This window comes from Ailuropoda melanoleuca, chromosome 2 (assembly GCF_002007445.2).
Source record: "Ailuropoda melanoleuca isolate Jingjing chromosome 2, ASM200744v2, whole genome shotgun sequence".
NCBI lineage: Eukaryota > Metazoa > Chordata > Mammalia > Carnivora > Ursidae > Ailuropoda > Ailuropoda melanoleuca.
Window position 1 is genome coordinate 18,813,534 of NC_048219.1, and position 18,953 is coordinate 18,832,486.

General features: G+C 38.1%; 1 protein-coding gene across 3 annotated transcripts in view; it reads right to left on the minus strand.

The window, feature by feature from the left end:
* FOXJ3 (forkhead box J3) overlaps positions 1-18,953 on the minus strand; it is a 122,774-nt gene that overhangs the window by 10,575 nt on the left and 93,246 nt on the right. For 2 of the 3 annotated variants that reach the window (XM_011234972.2, XM_011234971.2), the window contains 4 exons: positions 16,932-17,106; positions 13,043-13,459; positions 9,062-9,163; positions 8,481-8,672 (listed from right to left, as the gene is read on the minus strand). In XM_011234972.2, the coding sequence (XP_011233274.1) occupies positions 8,481-8,672; positions 9,062-9,163; positions 13,043-13,459; positions 16,932-17,106 (886 nt within the window). Of the gene's footprint in view, positions 1-8,480; positions 8,673-9,061; positions 9,164-13,042; positions 13,460-16,931; positions 17,107-17,888; positions 17,928-18,953 lie in introns of all 3 variants that reach the window. The other variant, XM_034650376.1, reaches the window with a different exon arrangement.

The following is an 18,953-nucleotide window of genomic DNA, read 5'->3' on the forward strand; positions in this document are numbered from 1 at the left end:
TTAGAAATTTAGGTCACAAAATCGAAGAAAGTCTTGTTTAACCATATAAGCTTTGAAATTCCAGAAAGGGTGAACTACTGGTTAACATGTACAATAGCCCTTGAAACAGTCCTCTCTTTAAGACTGACCTACACCTTCTTCTACTTATCCTTCCTAGAACTTTCTGATCTGCCAGAGGCAATAATCTATAAGCAACATCGACACAAGTACCCACCCCCGCCCTTAGCATTTTAAGGCTGGCTGAAAGGATGAGATGATCTGGCAGAGAACATGGCAGCACTTAGAAGAGTTAACTTCATAATTTATTTTGGTTGAACAGGGAAAGAAAAGAGGAAAGGAAAACCAAGGGGCAAAGGGCAAAAGGGATGCTACACCTCTGGGATTTAGTGCAAGCTGGAAAAGTAGAAGTGATGTATCCCGAATGGGACCAACTATGGGTTTGAAACCTATCAGAGGATCAAAGAAGATAAGCTATCCATGTACAAGAAGAGATAAAAAGATGAAATGGAAGAAAGCATATAAGTGAAAATACTTGCCAAGTTATACAGATCTTGATATTTCAAAAGGAATATAGGAAGGATTCTGAGAAGATGGTGGGGTAGGAAGCACCAGGAATCTGTCTTCCAAACTAAACAAAACTGCACTGGTAGACTGTCTGATACAACAGAAAACACTGGAGTCTTTGGAACTTTGGAACTCTGGAAGTCTACTGACAGTTTGCAACTCGTAGAAGAAGGGTTAGATAATAAATTTCAGTTATTTTTGGTAGATTCCAGCTCTTAGCCCAACAGCAGCTACCTATCCCTCATCCCTACCCCCATGGCAGGCAGCTGTGCATGTGTTGCTGGAACAACTTACACAGCTTGCAGGAGCCAAAGTAGACAAAAAGGCCTCTGTTCTCCAAATACTGCGGATCTCTGCTCTGATCACAGAGATGCAGATGTAAAGGACGGTGGCCACTGTTACATCTTCCACCAATGCTGCAAGCACCTCCCCTCCAAATGAACTGATTTCCAGGGGTTATAAGGGGGCTACTAACCTCCTTTCCCTCCTCTATTTTCCTCTTTTTACCCTTTCAAGAGGCAGACATTAAAAGCTAGGGCACTGAAAAACAACTGCATACACTGGGAAAATTAGAAAGTGACCACCTATACCAAGAGAAAAGTACAGACTCAGAGAAGACCTGAGAAGACCTTTTGGCGAACCTTAGCACAAGGATACTTTGCAGCCATCAAGAAAACAAAAACAGGAGACAAAATAACCAAAAACAGTAAACCCTGGGGATGGGACAGAATCTGGTTTCCGCAGGTACCACACTATTAGACTGAAGTGTCTAGTTTTCAACAACAAAATCACAAAGCCTACAAATAAACAGAAAAGTATGCCCTATTCAAAGCAAAAACAAATCAACAAAAATTGTCCTTGAAAAAGATCTGGTGGCAGATCCACTATAAAAACTTTAAAGCAAGTGTCTTAAAGATGCTCAAAGACTAAAGGAAGATGTGGAAAAAGTCATAATTATAATGTATGAATAAACTGGAAATATCAATAAAGAGGCAGAAAACCTAAAAAGAAATAAAAAAGAAATTCTAGAACTGAAAATTACAGTAATTGAAATGAAAATTTCACCACAGGATTCAAAGAAAAATTGAGCAAGCAGAAGAAACAATCAGTGAACCTGAGACAGGACAATGAAAATTATCAAGGCTAAGTAACAGAAAGAAAAAAATTGAAAAAAATTAAACAGAGACTAAGGGACACTATCAAACAAACCAACTATGCATTGTGGAGTTCCAGAAGGAGGAGGAATGGGACAGAGAGAATATCTGGAAAAAATAATGGCTGAAAACTTCCCAAGTTTGATGAAAGAAGAATGAGAGCATCCAAGAAGTTCAACAAACTCTAAGTAAATGAGACCCACACCAAGGGACATATTACAATCAAATTTTCAAAAGCCAAAGATAAAGGGAAAATCTTGAAAGAAGCAAGAGAGAAGTACTTGTCACACCCAAAGGAACCTCACTAAGATTATCAGATTTCTCATGAGAAACTTTAGTAGGAGTTAGAAGGCAGTGGGCCAATCTATCCAAAGTGCTAAAAGAAAAGATGTCAACCAAGAACTGCTATATTCAATAAAACTGTCCTTTTCAAGAGTGACGGAGAAATTAAGACAGTTCCAGATAAACAAAAACTAAGGGAGTTTGTCACCATTAGACCTGCCCTCTGAGAAGTGCTCAAGGGAGTCCTGCAGGGTGAAATAAAAGGACACTAGACAGTAACTCAAAGCTGTATGGAGAAATAAAGATCTCAATACAGGTTAATACACAAGCAATCAAAAGAGCTAGTATTACTGTAGCAACACTTCAGAACTCCAATTTTTCTTTTATATATACATGACTGAAAAGATTAATATATTTTTTAAAAGTGATTAGTCTAGAAGCCAGTATTACTGTAACTTTCATTTTTAACTCCACGTTTTTTACATTAATTTAAGAGACTAATGCATTTAAAGGAATTATTAATCTATGTTTTGGGGCACACTATGCATAAAGATGTGATTTTGTGACATCAACAACCAAAAGGAGTAGAGAAGGAGCTGTAAAGGAGCTGAGTTTCTTTGTTACAAAAGTTGCACTGATAAAATTCAAAATTAGAGTGTTAGAACTTTAGGATGGTAAACCCAATCCCCATGGTAACTACAAAGAGCTATGCAATACACACAAAAGGAAATCAAACATTTCACTACAAAAAATCAATGAAACACAAAAGACAACAGTAACGCAAAAAATAAGGGACAAAACCTGTAAGACATAGAAAAGAAACAGCAAAATGACAGAAACCACTCCTTATCCATAACTACTTTAAATGTAAATGGAGTAAATTCTCCAATCAAAGGAAAGATTGGCAGAATGAGTAAAAACACATATCTATAAGAGTCTCACTTTAGATCCAAAGACACAAATAGAATGAAAAGTGAAAGAATGGAAAAAGCAACCAAAAGGGAGTAGGGACTGCTATACTAATACCAGACAAAATAGACTTTAAATCAAAAAGGTCACAAAGACAAAGAAGGACATTACATATCAATTAAAGATTCAATACAGAAAAAAGATATAAGAATTATAAACACTTATGCACCTAATAACAGGATGCAGCAAAACATGAAATAAAAACTGACAGAACTGAAAGAAGAAATGAACAACTCTACAATGATAGTTGGTGATGTAAGCATCCCACACTCAATAAGAGAAAGAACCACCAGAGGGAAGTAAGGAAACAGAGGATTTAACACAATAAACCAACTAGATCTAACAGACAAATAGAGAACATTCTTTTTTTTTTTTTTTTAAAGATTTTATTTATTTATTCGACAGAGATAGAGACAGCCAGCGAGAGAGGGGAACACAAGCAGGGGGAGTGGGAGAGGAAGAAGCAGGCTCATAGCGGAGGAGCCTGACGTGGCTCGAACCCATAATGCCGGGATCACGCCCTGAGCCGAAGGCAGACGCTTAACCGCTGTGCCACCCAGGCGCCCCAGACAAATAGAGAACATTCTAACCAACAATATACACATTCTTCTCAAGTACACATAGGACATTTCCCAGGATAGACCATATGTCAGGTTCCAAATTAAGTCTCAACAGATTTTAAATGATAGATACACAAAGTATCTTCTCTAACCTCAAGAGAATGAAGTCAGAAATCAGTAACAGAAGTAAAATTGGAAAGTTCTCAAATTTGTGGAAATTAAACACAAACAACTAATGGATCAAGGGAAAAAAATCACAAAGAAAATCAGAAAATACTTAGAGACAAATGTAATCAAAACATAACATGAAAACTTAGGGAAAACAGCAAAAGTAGTGTCATGGGGGAAATTTATAGCTATAAACACATTAAAAAACGAGAAAGATCTCAATCAACAACCTAACTTCACAACTTAAAGACCTACAAAAAGAACAGAGTAAATCCAAAGCTAGCAGAAAGAAGGAAATCATAAAGATTAGAGCTGAGATAAATGAAATAGAGAATAGCTAAGGTCAGAAATGAAAGTGGGGACGCTACAACTGATTCTACAAAAAACAGGATCCCCCCAAAAAGGAAGGAAACAGGATCATATGAGTACTATGAGCAACTGCACACCAACATATTAGATAACCTAGATGAAATGAACAAATTCCTAGAAATGCAAAAGCCACCAAGACTAAATCACAAAGAGAAAATATGAATACACCTAAAACTAGTGAGATTGAATCAATAATCAAAAAATCTCCCAACAAAGAAAAGCCCAGGACCTGATGGCTTCACTGGTGAATTCTACTCAATATTTAAAGAACTAAGACCAATACTTCTCAAACTTTTCCAAAAAATTGAAAGACAGAAAGCACTTCCTAACTCATCCTATGAGGCCAAAATTAGCCTGATACCAAAGCAAGACAAAGACACCTACAAGGAACTACAGACCAATATCCCTTATGAATACTGATCCAAATATCCCAAATAAAATACTAGCAAAATTAATTCAACACCATATTAAAAGGATTAAACACCACGATCAAGTGAGATTTATTCCTGGAATATAAAAAGATGGCTCAAATATGAAAAGTGATCAATGTAATATACTGCATTAACAGAATGAAAGGGAAAAAAAACTTACAAGCTCATCTCAATTGATGCAGAAAAAGTAACCGACAAAAGTCAACAGCCTTTCATAATTAAAAACACTCAATGAATTAGGAATAGAAGAAAACTACTTAAATAAAAGCCATCTATGAATATCCTATGGTAAACATCATGCTCAATGGTGAAAAACCTGAAAGCTTTTCTTCTAAGACTATGAATGAAGCAAGGATGTCCACTTCTATTCAACATACTGGAAGTTCTAGCCAGGGAAATTAGGCAAGAAAAAGAAATAAAAGGCATCCAAATCAGAAAGGAAAAAGTATATTTATCTCTGTTCACAGATATGATCTTATATGAACAAACCTTCAAAGATTCCACCCAAAAATAAACAAATTGTTAGAATAAGTAAATTCAGCAAAGTAGCAGGATACAAAGTCAACATGCAAAAATCAATTCCATTTTTACACAATGAACAAACTAAAAAGGAAATTACAGGAACAATTCCATTTACAATGGCAAAAAAAAATACTTAGGAATTAATTACACAGGTGAAAGACTTGTACAATTAAAACTACAAAAACACTGCTGAAAGAAATGTAAGACGACATAAATAAATGGAAACACACCTCATGTTCAGGGACTGGAAGACAATATTGTTGAGATGTCAATACTCTCCAAAGTGAGCTACAGATTCAATAAAATCCATATCAAAAATTCCAGTCATTCGCAGGGGGTGGGGGGGGGACAGAAACTCCCATCCTAAAATGTATGCAGAATCTCAAGAGACCCTGAACAGCCAAAATCATCTTGAACAAGAACAAAGCAGGGAGACTCACCTATCTTGATTTTAAAACTTACTACAAAAATATAGTAGTTGAAACGGCGTGGTAATGGCATAAAGACAAATACACTACGAACACTGCAATTGAACAGTGAACCCAGGAATGAACGCTTGCATATATGGTCAACTGATTTCTGACAAGGGTGTCAAGACTATTTTATGGGGAAAAGGATAGTCTTTTCAGAAAATGGTGCAGGGAAAACTGGATATCCATAGGCAAAACCATGAAACTGGACCCGTATCTAATACCACATACAAAAAGTAAGAAACTCAAAATGTTTTAAAGACTTAAATGTAAGACCTAAACTGTAAAATTCTTTTTCTTTTTAAGATTTTATTTATTTATTTGACAGAGAGAGAGACAGCCAGCGAGAGAGGGAACACAAGCAGGGGGAGTGGGAGAGGAAGAAGCAGGCTCCCAGCAGAGGAGCCCAATGCAGGGCTCGATCCCAGAACTCTGGGATCACGCCCTGAGCCGAAGACAGACGCTTAACAACTGAGCCACCCAGGCACCCCCTAAACTATAAAATTCTTAGAGGAAACCACAGGGCAAGAGTTTTAGAACACTGGATTTGGCAATGATTTCCTGGATAGGATACCAAACTCACAGGCAACAAAAGAAAAAATATGTGAATTGCACTTTCTGAAAAATTTAAAAATTGTGCATCAAAAGACACTGTTAACATAATAAAAAAGAAAACAAAAGAATGAAAGAAAATATTCACAAATCATGCATCTGATAAAGGGTTAATATTCAAAAAATAGAGAACTCCTAAAACTCAGCAATGAACCAAACCAGATTTAAAAAATGGGCAAACAACCTGAACAGACATTTCTCCAAAGAAGATACAAAAATGGCCAATAAGCAGATGAAAAGATATTCAACATCACTAATTATTAAGGAATGCAAATCAAAACAATGAGATACCACCTCACACCCAGTAAAATAGCTACTTTTTTTTTTTTTAAAAAAAGAAAGAAAAGAGAAAAATATATAACAAATGTTGGCAAGGATGTAGAAAAACTGGAACACTTATGCACTGTTAGTGGGGATGTAAAATGGTATAGTCACCATAAACAGTATGGCGATTCCTCAAAATACGAAACACAAGATTACCACATGATCCAGCAATTCCACTTCTGGGTATGTATCCAAAAGAACTGAAAGCAGGGCCTTGAAAAAATACCGGTACACTTGTGTTCACAGCAATGTTCACAATTGCTAAAACATGAAAGCATCCCAAGTGTTCATCAACAGATGAGTAGATAAGCAAATGTGTTATATACATACAAGGCTAGTACAGAGCCATCAAAAGGAAGGAAATTCTAACATATGCCACAACATGGATGAAGACATGCTAAGTGAAGTAAGCCAGTCACAAAAAGACAAATACTGTAGGATTTCACTTACATGAGATACTTAGGAGTAGTCGAAAATCAGGAACAGAAAGTAGAATGGTGGTTGCCAGGGGCTTGGCGGGGGGTCAGGGGGACAGGGGTTAGAATGGGGGGGGTATTGTTTAATAAGTACAGAATATCCACTTTACAAGACAAAAAGAGTTATGGTGATGGATGGTGATGAGAGTTGCACATTACTAATATATTTAATACTAATGAACTATATACTTAAGGATGAATGGAATGGTGAATTCTATGTTGTATTTTATAGTAAAAAAAATTTTTTTTCAAAGGGTATATATCCGAAAGATACCAAAAAGAAGTGAGAGAGAGGGGGAGGAAGAAAGAGAGAGAAGGAGAAAGGAGCTAAAGAGTTATCAAAAAAAAAAAAAAAGTTTAGTGGTCAGGCATATTAGGGCGCACTCAACAAATTCAGCTAATACTAAGTACCTCCTGTATGCCAAGCAATGAATGAGGCTCTTGCATGGATTTAATTTATGAAATGAGTAAGTCACCAAAATCAAACAGCCACTGAGGGTTTCAAGTTCAGTAAACTATTCAAGTGGAACAAAGAAAGATGATGGAAGATTTCTATCAAAAGATACAGAGGTAGCTTAGTTGGTTAAGTGCCCAACTCTTCATCTTGGCTTAGGTCATGATCTCAGGGCTGTGGGACTGAGACCTGAGTCAGGCTCCACGCTAAGCAGGGCGTCTGCTTGATATTCTCCCTCTCCCCTGCCCCTCGCCTCTGCTTGTGCACTCTCTCCTGCTCTCTCTAAAATAAATAAATAGATCTTAAAAAAAGAAAAAAAAAAAAAAGACAAGGAAATAAAGACTTCACAAAAAGAAAGACACAGCCTGGCTGGAGATCTTGAAAATATGGAAAGACCAAATATGTGAAATAAGCTAGGATAATGCTTGAAGAAAGCTACTGAGGACAGACAAGACTTTTAAAAATGCATCAAATGTAAAACCAAAACAATGAACAGAAAAGAAGTCAACTTGGAGATAAAAGGCTGCAAGAAATTAAATGAAGAAAGCGCCTGGATATTAAACATCTACAGAATGAAAAGGCGCTGCAATCAGAGTAAGAGATTGCTACAAGAGTTAAGAGAAAAAGAAGTGAGATGAAAAATACAAAGCACGAATTTGAGTCCAGAGTAAAACACCAATGAGACTCTTTATCATTACTGTATTCTTCAAGTAAATTTTGAACTTTAATCTTAACATTCTTAGAAGATATATAAAATAAGACATGTTGATTTTCACTGCAAATCTACACAAATTTAAATTGACAAAATTTCATACTTAAGTTCTTATAAAAATGTAAGTATCTTTAAAACATTTCATTCTTATTTGAGAACTTTAAAAAAGGTTAATGATCACAAAGGAAAGTCAACTGGAAACAATAAAATAATCATATAAATCATGACAGAGAAACAGTCTCTTTAATTTCTCTAAAATATACCTTTTATATATATCAATCATTTTACTCTATTTCTTAGAAATAAAAAGATGTAAATGGATCAGTCACCATTAACAACATACCAAATTGCCTCACTTACTAAATTTCACACAAATGAGAAAGAGAAAATCAAGAAGATAATTAAACCCATACCTGTTCCAATGTGTTGGGAAGGTTTTGTTGGATGCATGGCACCATGACAGACATTCTGCTGAACATTACTCTGTGAATGGATAAGGCCAGTTTGTGTAAAGAACTGATTAAGAGAAGAACAGAGATCAGCAAATTGAACCTGATCCAAAGACCAGTTCTTGAGATCTGCCTGTCTCATACTCTCCATCAGACCTATAAGGAAAGCATTAGAAATACTAGTTAGCATAATTTGTTCTGCACACACTGCAAGGAAAATACTAAGACACAATTTTTTTTCACCCCTCAAAATTTCCACTGGTAGTGATTTACCATGCAACGAAGAATGACATTTAAAAATTATTCAAAGCCTAATTACTCCTACATGTGGCCGAACTTCTTTGAGAACTCTTATCTCTGAACCTCTGCTACAACAACGGACTGAAAGACTTAGTCATGAATTTTGCAGTGTTTTTAAATGTACTACCAACTGCAGCAGAAACACTACAAAAGGAGATACTCATTTCTCCTACCAAGAAAACTACCTGTGAGAGAAAACAGGATCACATATTTTTGGTTGTGTGTCAGAAAAAACCCAGACTCACCTTGGAACTGTGAAAGGTCTACGTCTGACCAGTTAACACTGCTGGCAATTCGACAACTTTCTTTTAGCATATCAAGTGTTGCATACCAATCATTTGAAACACCTAGAAAAATAATATCAACGATACTATAAATCTTGGATAGTCAAAGTCTGAAGTATATGGTAGGAGGAAGACAATGAGCTGGGCTTATTCCTAACATTGGTAGATCCCCAACCAGTCTTACAAATGGATTCACACCCATCATATCATGTGCTGGGGTAATGGTCTCTGTGAAATAGGCAGAGGGGTCTTATTTCTCTTCATTTTATAAATAAAAAGAAACTGAACCCAGAGAGGTGGCATAACTTAGCAAGGTCACTATGATGAATCTAAACCTTGAACCCTTGCCCTATCACCTTATAATGTCAAACTTGATTACTGCTTTTTACATTTGTACAGTACAATGAACGATCAGGCACGGCAAGTCAGGCAAATCAATACATCTTCACACCCACTATACGAAGTTCATTTTCCTGTCTTGTTATGACATTAAGAGATATGTTCTTTGTAACTCAGAGGCAGGTTCACATTTAGAAGTAACACACAGTATAATTTAAAGCACTGAGTTAAGGGAGGTAAATTAGATTGTATAGCAAGAGGACAAATTTCTTACAAGGCAACCTTAATAGAGAGAAATGCTTAGCACAGTCCTTCTGGCAAAGTAGCAAAAGAAAGGGCTGAGACATCTCTAAGAAATGCTGATGAATCCACACCAGGGCATTTCTAGTCAGGAACAGCATCCTCTGATGTGGTATCACCAGGAGGGTTAAGACCCCACAGTCTGTATGTCAGCAAAGCGGTCACCACTCAGGGGCATGGGGCTTGAGCTGCACTCAAAGAGACAGTGCTGAGTAGAGGAAGAAAATCCTCCATTCAGCAACTGCTGCACAAATTATTCCATTATCAGAATCACCCCTGGATGGACGAAGGTAAGAACTAAGAAAAAGGATTTTTTGCTACATCACAGATAACTCTGTATCAACTACTGGTTACTTGATTTACAAAAATCTGCCAATTATGGATTTTTTTCAAATAAACAATGAACCAGAGACAACTTGACTTTGCCCCCAGGCAACTCATCATTCAGGGAGAAGTTTGTTGGGGGAAAAATAAGTAATGCTCTAATGAGCTACATTCAACCCTATGAAACTTTCAAGCCCATCACCTGTAATAAATGTTGACTTGGAAATACAAAGCAATCTCCGCAAGACCCACTCAGTAAATGTTTACTGATTTTAGTCCTTTTGGAATTACTGCTGTTACAGGCTTTGAAGTCCTGACAGGCCAGATATAAATTCCAATTCTACCACTTATTAGTTCTGATCTTGAGCAAAACTGCTCAACTTCTTTGAGTTACACTTTTCCTATCTATGAAATGTGGTAATTTACAGTTGATTTGGGAGAATAATATGAGATAATGTATCTAAATTGCCTATCGCAGGGGCGCCTGGGTAGCGCAGTCGTTAAGCGTCTGCCTTCAGCTCAGGGCGTGATCCCGGCCTTCCGGGATCGAGTCCCACATCGGGCTCCTCGGCTGGGAGCCTGCTTCTTCCTTTCCCTCTCCCCTGCTGTGTTCCCTCTCTCGCTGTCTGTCTCTCTGTCACATAAATAAATAAAATCTTTAAAAAAAAAATAAATAAATTGCCTATCACATAATGGGAACTCAAAAAACTGTTAGTTTCTTCCATTCCTTCTCCATTAAAGACAACCTGCTTAGTCTCATCTTATAAATGAGAAATTTATAACTCAAAGAGATTATCACAGCCACAATGATTATTTCTAACTCCCTCAGGTGAAAAGCTATTTTCCTTCTCTGGCAAGCTACCACTGGTATAATAAAAGACCACTAAGAGCGAAAGATGGATTGTTTTCAGCTGTAATAGTACTTTTTTCTCCCCTGGCAATCATCAGACTTAATAGAAAGGTATGACCAGAGCATCACAGACTTCTACTGACACCAAATCTCTACAATCATTAGTCAGTCCTTAAAATTATATTAAGAACAAGCTTAACTTTCTGAAGAGTGTATTGACATTAAAAGGTAGGCAGTAGTGTAAATGATCTAGGTCAGACAGAGAAAGCCAAATATCATATGATCTCACTTACATGTGGAATCTGAAAACAAACAAAAAAGAAACAGTTCCATCTTTAAACACACAGAACAAGTGAGTTGGGTGGGGAGGGAGATGGGCAAAACGGGTGAAGAGGAGTGGGAGGTACAGGCTTCTAGTGATGGAATGAGTAAGTCACCGGTATGGAAGGTATAGCGTAAGAAATACAGTCAGTGGTATTTTAATAGCATTGTATGGTGACAGATAGTAGCTACACTTGTGAACACAGCATGAAGTATAGAGTTGCTGAATCACTGTGTTGTACAACTGAAACTAACGTAACATTACCCATCAACTAAAATAAAAAAAAGTTTTTTAAAAAGGTAGACAACAGTGACTAACACTAAGAGTAAAAACAGGGGCTACACTTACAGCTTTTTCTCTAGGTATACACCTAAAAATAATTTCAAGATGTTTCAGGAGACTTTCCATCAAGAACTATACCAATTTTCAACTTTATTTTAGAACCTACTTAGAATTATTAACTGGGAAAACAAAATTAACTGTGAAAAGAACTTATTAAATTTCAAGTACCGTGATAGGCATTTTTGTACCTTGTGCAATTCCCCCCAAAATATATTATTTTTCCACTTTGCAAAAACGGAAAGTTTCAGAAAAACTTAAGCTTTATAGAAAAGTCAGAACATGAGACAGTATGCACTATCTAAAGATCATTTCCCTGACAGTAGTTTAATTGCCTGAAATGATAATGAACTTTAATTGGTAAGAACTAGCACCATCTAGCATTTAGAAATTGTCCCTCCAGGATAAAAATCTCATCAGTGATTTGGATGGTGAGTGGACAGCCAGGTATTACCTAGCTAAGGGAAGGATCTGTATCTGCACAACTCCAAAGGGTACAATACACCTTGTAGTCTATGTTGGGGGCACCCCTGGGAGTTCTGCAGTGCAGATGCCTGGTCTGTGAGCAACGTCAATTAAGCATCTCACTAGAAACCATCAAGACCTAACTTAAGAGCAATAGATTTTTTAAAAACCAGGATATGAAGTATGTTTTCTTCCTTTGCAATCTATCTTTCTAAAATGAGATCCTTGGCAGGAATAAGCAAAGAAAGGAAGAGTGGGAACATTTTCTGAATACTTAAAGGAAAGGTACCAGACGAGGCACTTCCTATTTGCATTCTCAATGCGATCCTAGTAACAACACTGTATACTAGGGTATTTTAGTTCCATTGTTATAGATGAGAAAATAGTAAGACTAAAAGAAATAACACATGAAAGGTCATCCAAGTCATAATGAGGATTCAAAAATACAGGCTTTTCTGACATATCCTATACTCTTTCTTCTATACCATGCCAAATCATAATAGAATGCAAACAGACTGTGCATCCCATTCTTTCAAATGCTCACAAAAACACTGGTTTTCCAGAAGGACAAAATGAGAGTTAACACCCAAACCTACAAGGGTTGCTGAGTTTGACTATGTTGTCACAATAAATTTTAATCAAGAAAATCTCCAGGGCGCCTGGGTAGCTCAGTCGGTTAAGCGACCGCCTTCGGCTCAGGTCATGATCCTGGAGTCCCAGGATCGAGTTCCGCATCAGGCTCCCTGCTCAGTGGGGAGTTTGCCTCTCCCTCTGACCCTCCCCCCTCTCGTGCTCTCTCTCTCTCTCTCTCAAATAAAGAAGATCTTAAAAAAAAAAATCTCCAGATCAATGTATGGACTGAGTTACAACTATAAGATAACAACAAGGAAACACAAAAGACGACAGATGAGAAGGGTTTCGGTAGTAAATACACATAAGCCTCAGATAACAAAGAATAGACCCTAATCCACAGCCAAACGCAAGTCAGGAGACACAAACTTACCAGAATTACAGGATACCTGTTGTGGAGGTGGGGGTGCCTGATGTGTTAACGTCTGATGCTGATGGTTCGGATGATGCTGTATGTGTTGATGTGGAGAGGGGTGCTGGGGGTGAGGGGGCTGGAGCTGGCTGTGTTGCTGCGGGTGCGATGCTGGGTGCTGGGGACGCTGCGGATGCTGTGGTAAACCATGCGGTCGATGGGACGGATGTGGAGACGGCTGTGTGTGCATCTGGGAGTGGGGCAGTGAGACTTGGGCAACCGAATTACTGCCCGTGGTGCTGAGGCCGCCGCCATGATTGTTGGACAGGCTGCTTTGGTTGCTATGTGGGTGAGAGCTCACTGTGCTGCTAGGAGAGTGCTGATACGAACACGAGGTGTGGGACTGCTGGGAAGATTCAGAAGGGATGGTCATCAAACCTAGACACGGAGAGAAAGCAAGAGCATTCGGAGTCAGATTTCAGTTATATTTTATGGCAGACATTTATGAAATTATTAATAGAGCAGAGGTATACATGTTAGGAAGCAACACTGGCTCAGTTGAAAAAGTGTCGATGGAACATCCACCATACACCATTCTCTGGGATCACTGAGTAAGAAACAACACCCTCTGCCCTCGAGTAGCTCATGGTCTAGTAGAAGGGACAGACACTTAAGGAGATTATGTCCAGTAATATAAATACTAAGGAAGAAGTATACCGAGGGCATTCAGGAACAATGCTTCTTGTCTGTTCAGCCAGTTAGGAGCTGGAGATTTGGGAAAGCCATCCTTGAAAAGGCAGTATCTGGGGTGCCTAAGTGGCTCAATCAATTAAGCATGTGACTCTTGATTTCGGCTCAGGTCATAATCTCAGGGCTGTGAGACTGAGCCCCACATCAGGCTCCATGCTTAGCATGGAGCCTGCTTAAGATTCTCTTTCTCCCTCTCCCTCTGCCCCTCTCCCCACTTCTCCCTCTCAGGGAGGGTAGGAAGAAAGACAAGGTAGTATCTGAAGAAGTCTTGAAAGACTGAGCAAATGTTAGGGGAAAAGTGTGTGAATGCTAGGTCACATTCTGGATGGTTCTCTACAGTCCTGAAGACCAAGGATTTGACAGAGGTGGAGAAGAGAAATAAGGCCCAGTTATTTCTGAACGCTTTGACGGTTCCAAAAACCTTCAAGTCAAAGGTGGCCAGAATTCTTAAAACTAAGCAAAACAGGGGCACCTGGGTGGCTCAGTCAGTTAAGCATCTGCCTTAGGCTCAGGTCACGATCTCAGGGTCCTGGGATGGAGCCCCACATCAGGCTCGCTGCTCAGCAGGAGTCTGCTTCTTCCTCTGTGCTCTCTTTCTCCCTACCTCTCCTTTTCTCCCTCAAACAAAAAAAAAAAATTAAAAAAAAAAAAAGACTAAGCAAAACAAAACAGCCATCTTCACTGCTTTTTCATTCGGCTTATGGAATATTCTTGAGACACATAAACTTTAGGGGTTAAGACTGCATAATTTATAGCACTAGAAAGTAAGGATTAAAGTCCCTGTACTGCCATCTGCACACCTGGTAACTCTGGGAAGTTATCAACCTCTGCAAGTCATAATTACCTCCTTTACAGATGGACATGTATCTATTTCACAGAATTGTTGTGAGGATTAAATGCCATGGTGCAAGTGCAGGGTGCGGATGAGCTCAGTAAACATTAGCCTCTATGATGATGATGATGATTAGGCCAGAAGTGCCTAATGTTAAAAATAATGTACTCTTGGTTTGCAGGTAGATGCTCATTTTAATAATCTTATGGCAATATCTGGTTCAACATAACTAGGCTACTTTCATATCCCAAAGGATGGCACATACGATGTTTTACTGAACCAAAACACAACAAATTTTATTATATGAAAAATAAAATCCTGCAGCACAGTTTCAGTTAATAAAAGAACCAAACCTTTTAAATAAAAACTATTCTCACACTGCCCATTAATAGCAAAATTGTATTAGAGTACGTTGTAAGATAATCTTAAAACTTAGTAAGTGAAGGTAGTTTTTTTTTTTTTAAAAGATTTTATTTATTTATTCGACAGAGATAGAGACAGTCAGTGAGAGAGGGAACACAAGCAGGGGGAGTGGGAGAGGAAGAAGCAGGCTCACAGCGGAGGAGCCTGATGTGGGGCTCGATCCCATAACGCCGGGATCACGCCCTGAGCCGAAGGCAGACGCTTAACCGCTGTGCCACCCAGGCGCCCCAGTGAAGGTAGTTTTATAGGTAGAAGAGCTAATGAAAGTTCTTGCCTCGGCCCTGGAAAACTGTCCTTTGGGGGGAATCTATAGGGTTCTTACAGTGATGAGAAAAAACAGTTATTTCATTGTCTATTTCCAAAAGGGAATCCAGATATGATCTAAACCAACCTTTTCAATCCTAATTTTTTTTTTTTTAAGTAGGCTCCATGTCCAGGCTCCAAACTCACAACCCTGAGATCAAGACCTGAGCTGAAATCAAGAGTTGGACAACTCAACCAACTAAGCCACCCAGGCACCCCCAACAAAGTTTTTAAAATAAAATTTAAAGGGTGCCTGGGTGGCTCAGTTGGTTGGACATCTGACTCTTGGTTTTGGCTCAGGTCATGATCTCAGGGTCGTGGGATGAGCCCTGCATCAGGCTCCGTGCTTCGCAGGGAGTGCTAAGGATTCTCTTTCTCCCTCTGCCCACCCCCAAATAAATAAATAAATAATTTGATTAGTGTGATGAAATAACATCAGGAGCTTCAGAGATTGTCATTCCTATTTCAAAGCCAGTATTTTTCTATTTTGATCACCACGTCTGGATCTCCTCAGCAAAGTCTTGTATTAGTCCTTTTTATACTTTCATAGACAGTAAACTCAAAATAAAATTTGAGAAAAATACATGAATCTTACTTTAACCAGAAAAACCAACTTCCTGAACAAGTTACTGATTTCATCGATATATATGTATATATAAAACACTTGTATATAATATTAACTTTTGTAGTATCTGACAATGGTAAGTATTAAAATGTAAACTCTATAAACACAGAGATTTTTGTCTATTTTGTTCAATACTATGAATAGGTAAACTCTCTGAGTTGGGGTAGAAATAATCTGCCAAACAAAGTAATCAGGAAGTGCTTTAACAGAGTTCCCAACAATTTCTGATTAGTAGTTTATGGGGGAGGACAATGCGACATGTTCATCCTATCACAAGACTCTGACTAAAATAAAGCCAGCAGCTAAAGGACAGTAACACATAATAGCAACAATCTAGCATTTGGTTGAGATGTAGCAGGGCATCTCAACCAAAATCACTTTTAGTGTTAAAATCTGATTTAAGTATGTCGTATAAAACAGTGACCCAGAGCTTCCCACTAACCAGTAGGTTCACTTGTAAGTGCCATACATGAAATTGCAAGTTTGGTGCTACCATATTCCACTAGCTATCTCTTTGCTAACAAGTCAGTACAGACAGGAAAGGCACATCTATTCCTGTAGTGCAACATTTACCACTCAAACGCTTCACGTGCCAGACATCACTAATTAACCGTGGCAGTATTTCCCACATGGCACAGATGCAGTGTCAGAATTCTTCAATACGTACTCCTCCAGGACACAACTAGTAAGTGAATTATGTATGCAAGATGAAATTAATCTGCATTCTTGTGCTATTATATAAATATATACAGGGTATGTTAAAGGCACAAAGACTATTCAAACCTGACCACAACGAAACTGTTCAACGATGCAAGAAATACAACAGCTACTATGTGAAAATAATTAAGAACATTTTTCAATAAAAATTTACTTTACAAAACAGTATTTTAAAAACTCCACTTGAAATTAATAGGATACGAATGTCAATTATACTTCAATTACACAAAAACACCCCCCGCCCCCAAGAAAACACTCACCTTGTTGACTAAGTGACTGCTCAAAAACTGACTTATAAAGGCTCCGAAATGAGGCACTGAGATCTTCAAAATTATATTCTGAGAAAAGTAGCTGTTTGTCTCGTTCTGGAAGGTTGTACTGTGGCTGCTGTTGAGGAGTTAATGACTGAGAGACTGGTTCTGGGTGGTTTGTCACCTAATATTAAAAGAAAATACTACTAATTTAGTAGCTCTATATATCAGAATTGGTCTGTTACATAAAATCTATAAATGAAAATATTAGAATAGTTTCTAGAACCCAAAGGAAATAATGCCCCTGTCCTTGGCTTTCCCATCCTCTATTAAGCTGGGTACACATGAAGGACAAGACCACAAAACTGTTAACTTGGATTTTGAAGAACCACAAAAATCTAATCCAACCTCCACATTTCACAAAAGAGGGGAAAGAGTTCAAAGAATTTAAATGACTTTCCCAAGATCATACAAATAAAGGATGGGCTAGGCGTGGAACCCTTCCAGTTTCCGTAGAATCTTCACCTTGATTTCTACTGAAGCAATTTCACTTCAACCTCCACGCTACTACATTACTAACATTTCTCATTCATTTATTCAATTAATCTTTAAGTATTTAAACTCAAATACTGTGAGTACTGTGAGTCAGGTTGCACGGTGCTACCCAAGCAGAAAAGAGCTTCAATACACCTAACTCTTCACTTCTAGAGAAAAAAATTTTTTTAATGAAACTAAGGGAAAATGAGAAATGAGGGTAACAGATAAAATAAATTCTGAGAAAAACAGAATACAGCATGGCTTTGAGCTATGCAAAGGAAAAAAACACCATAAACACCTAAAAAATAAGAATTATCACTGAAGGCAGCACAATTAGAAATAAGACCAGCTGTATCTCTTAAAGATTATATCAAGGGGTTAAACTGCCATTTTTTTAGTGCTTTGAAAAATTAAAATATGAACACTCACTGTAAATTTATGCAGCCATTCAAAATGATGCTCACAAGTCTGCAATAACAGAAAAATATGAATTTGTGTAGGGGAATGGCTTCACCACTGGCACTCTGGTGACCTTACACACCTCTCCACACAGGCCACTGGAGGCAAGGCTCAACGGCAGGATGACCTAAGCCTTGGTGATTATCCTGGAACACGGAATGTGAGTGGTCTTATGAGAAGCAAAAATTCTCATCCATCTCTCATCCGCCTTCCTCTTTGGCAGGAGGCAGCCATGGAGCAGTTTCTCATCCACCTGTCTATCTTGCAGAAGTTGCCAAGAAGCAGTTCTCAACTGCCTCCCTACTTCAGAGAGGCAGGGACTTTCTAATTTACTCCCCTAAGGTACAGCTGCGAGTCACACAACTGCTTAGCTGCAATATGGAATTTGTTCCTCTACTACAGTGACCCACCACTTGTGAAGTCTGTCATCTGGCTCCTCCAGTTAGATGTCATCCTGTGGGATGCGGGGAGCTGGCACACACCCGTCTGGCCTATATCTAAGTAATAACCATGTCTCTGTGCATTTGGGCTCACGGTGTCCTTATAGGATCAATCCATATACATGTGGCAAGGCTGACCAGCAGCTGGTGCTGTCCTGTTGTTTACAGAGTGTTTGATGACCACCTGATTATCTTGTTAAAGGAAAAAAGCACAGTATATGATATCCAGCTTTTCAAAGTAAAGTTTAACCCTCCTACATGTACTGACATAATAGACAAGTTTGTTCTTTTTCTTTCACCTAGTTCTACAAATTTATTTTTTTCCTTTTATTATATTTTGTGATATTGGACTCTCGGTGTCAAGATTTTCTACATTCACGTTATTTTTTAAAAAACTTAAAATCATTAAGTCTTTGCTTAGTTTGCTTAAATGCTCCAACTAGTCCTTTTATACTACAATTTCATCATTACTGAGTGCTTTAATTTAGTTCACCTCTTGATCGGCATTTTCAGAAGGGCACACGAAAACAAACATAGGAAGCTTTTTAAGCTCTGTGTATCAAAGAATGTCTTTCTCTTGACTTCACATATGAAT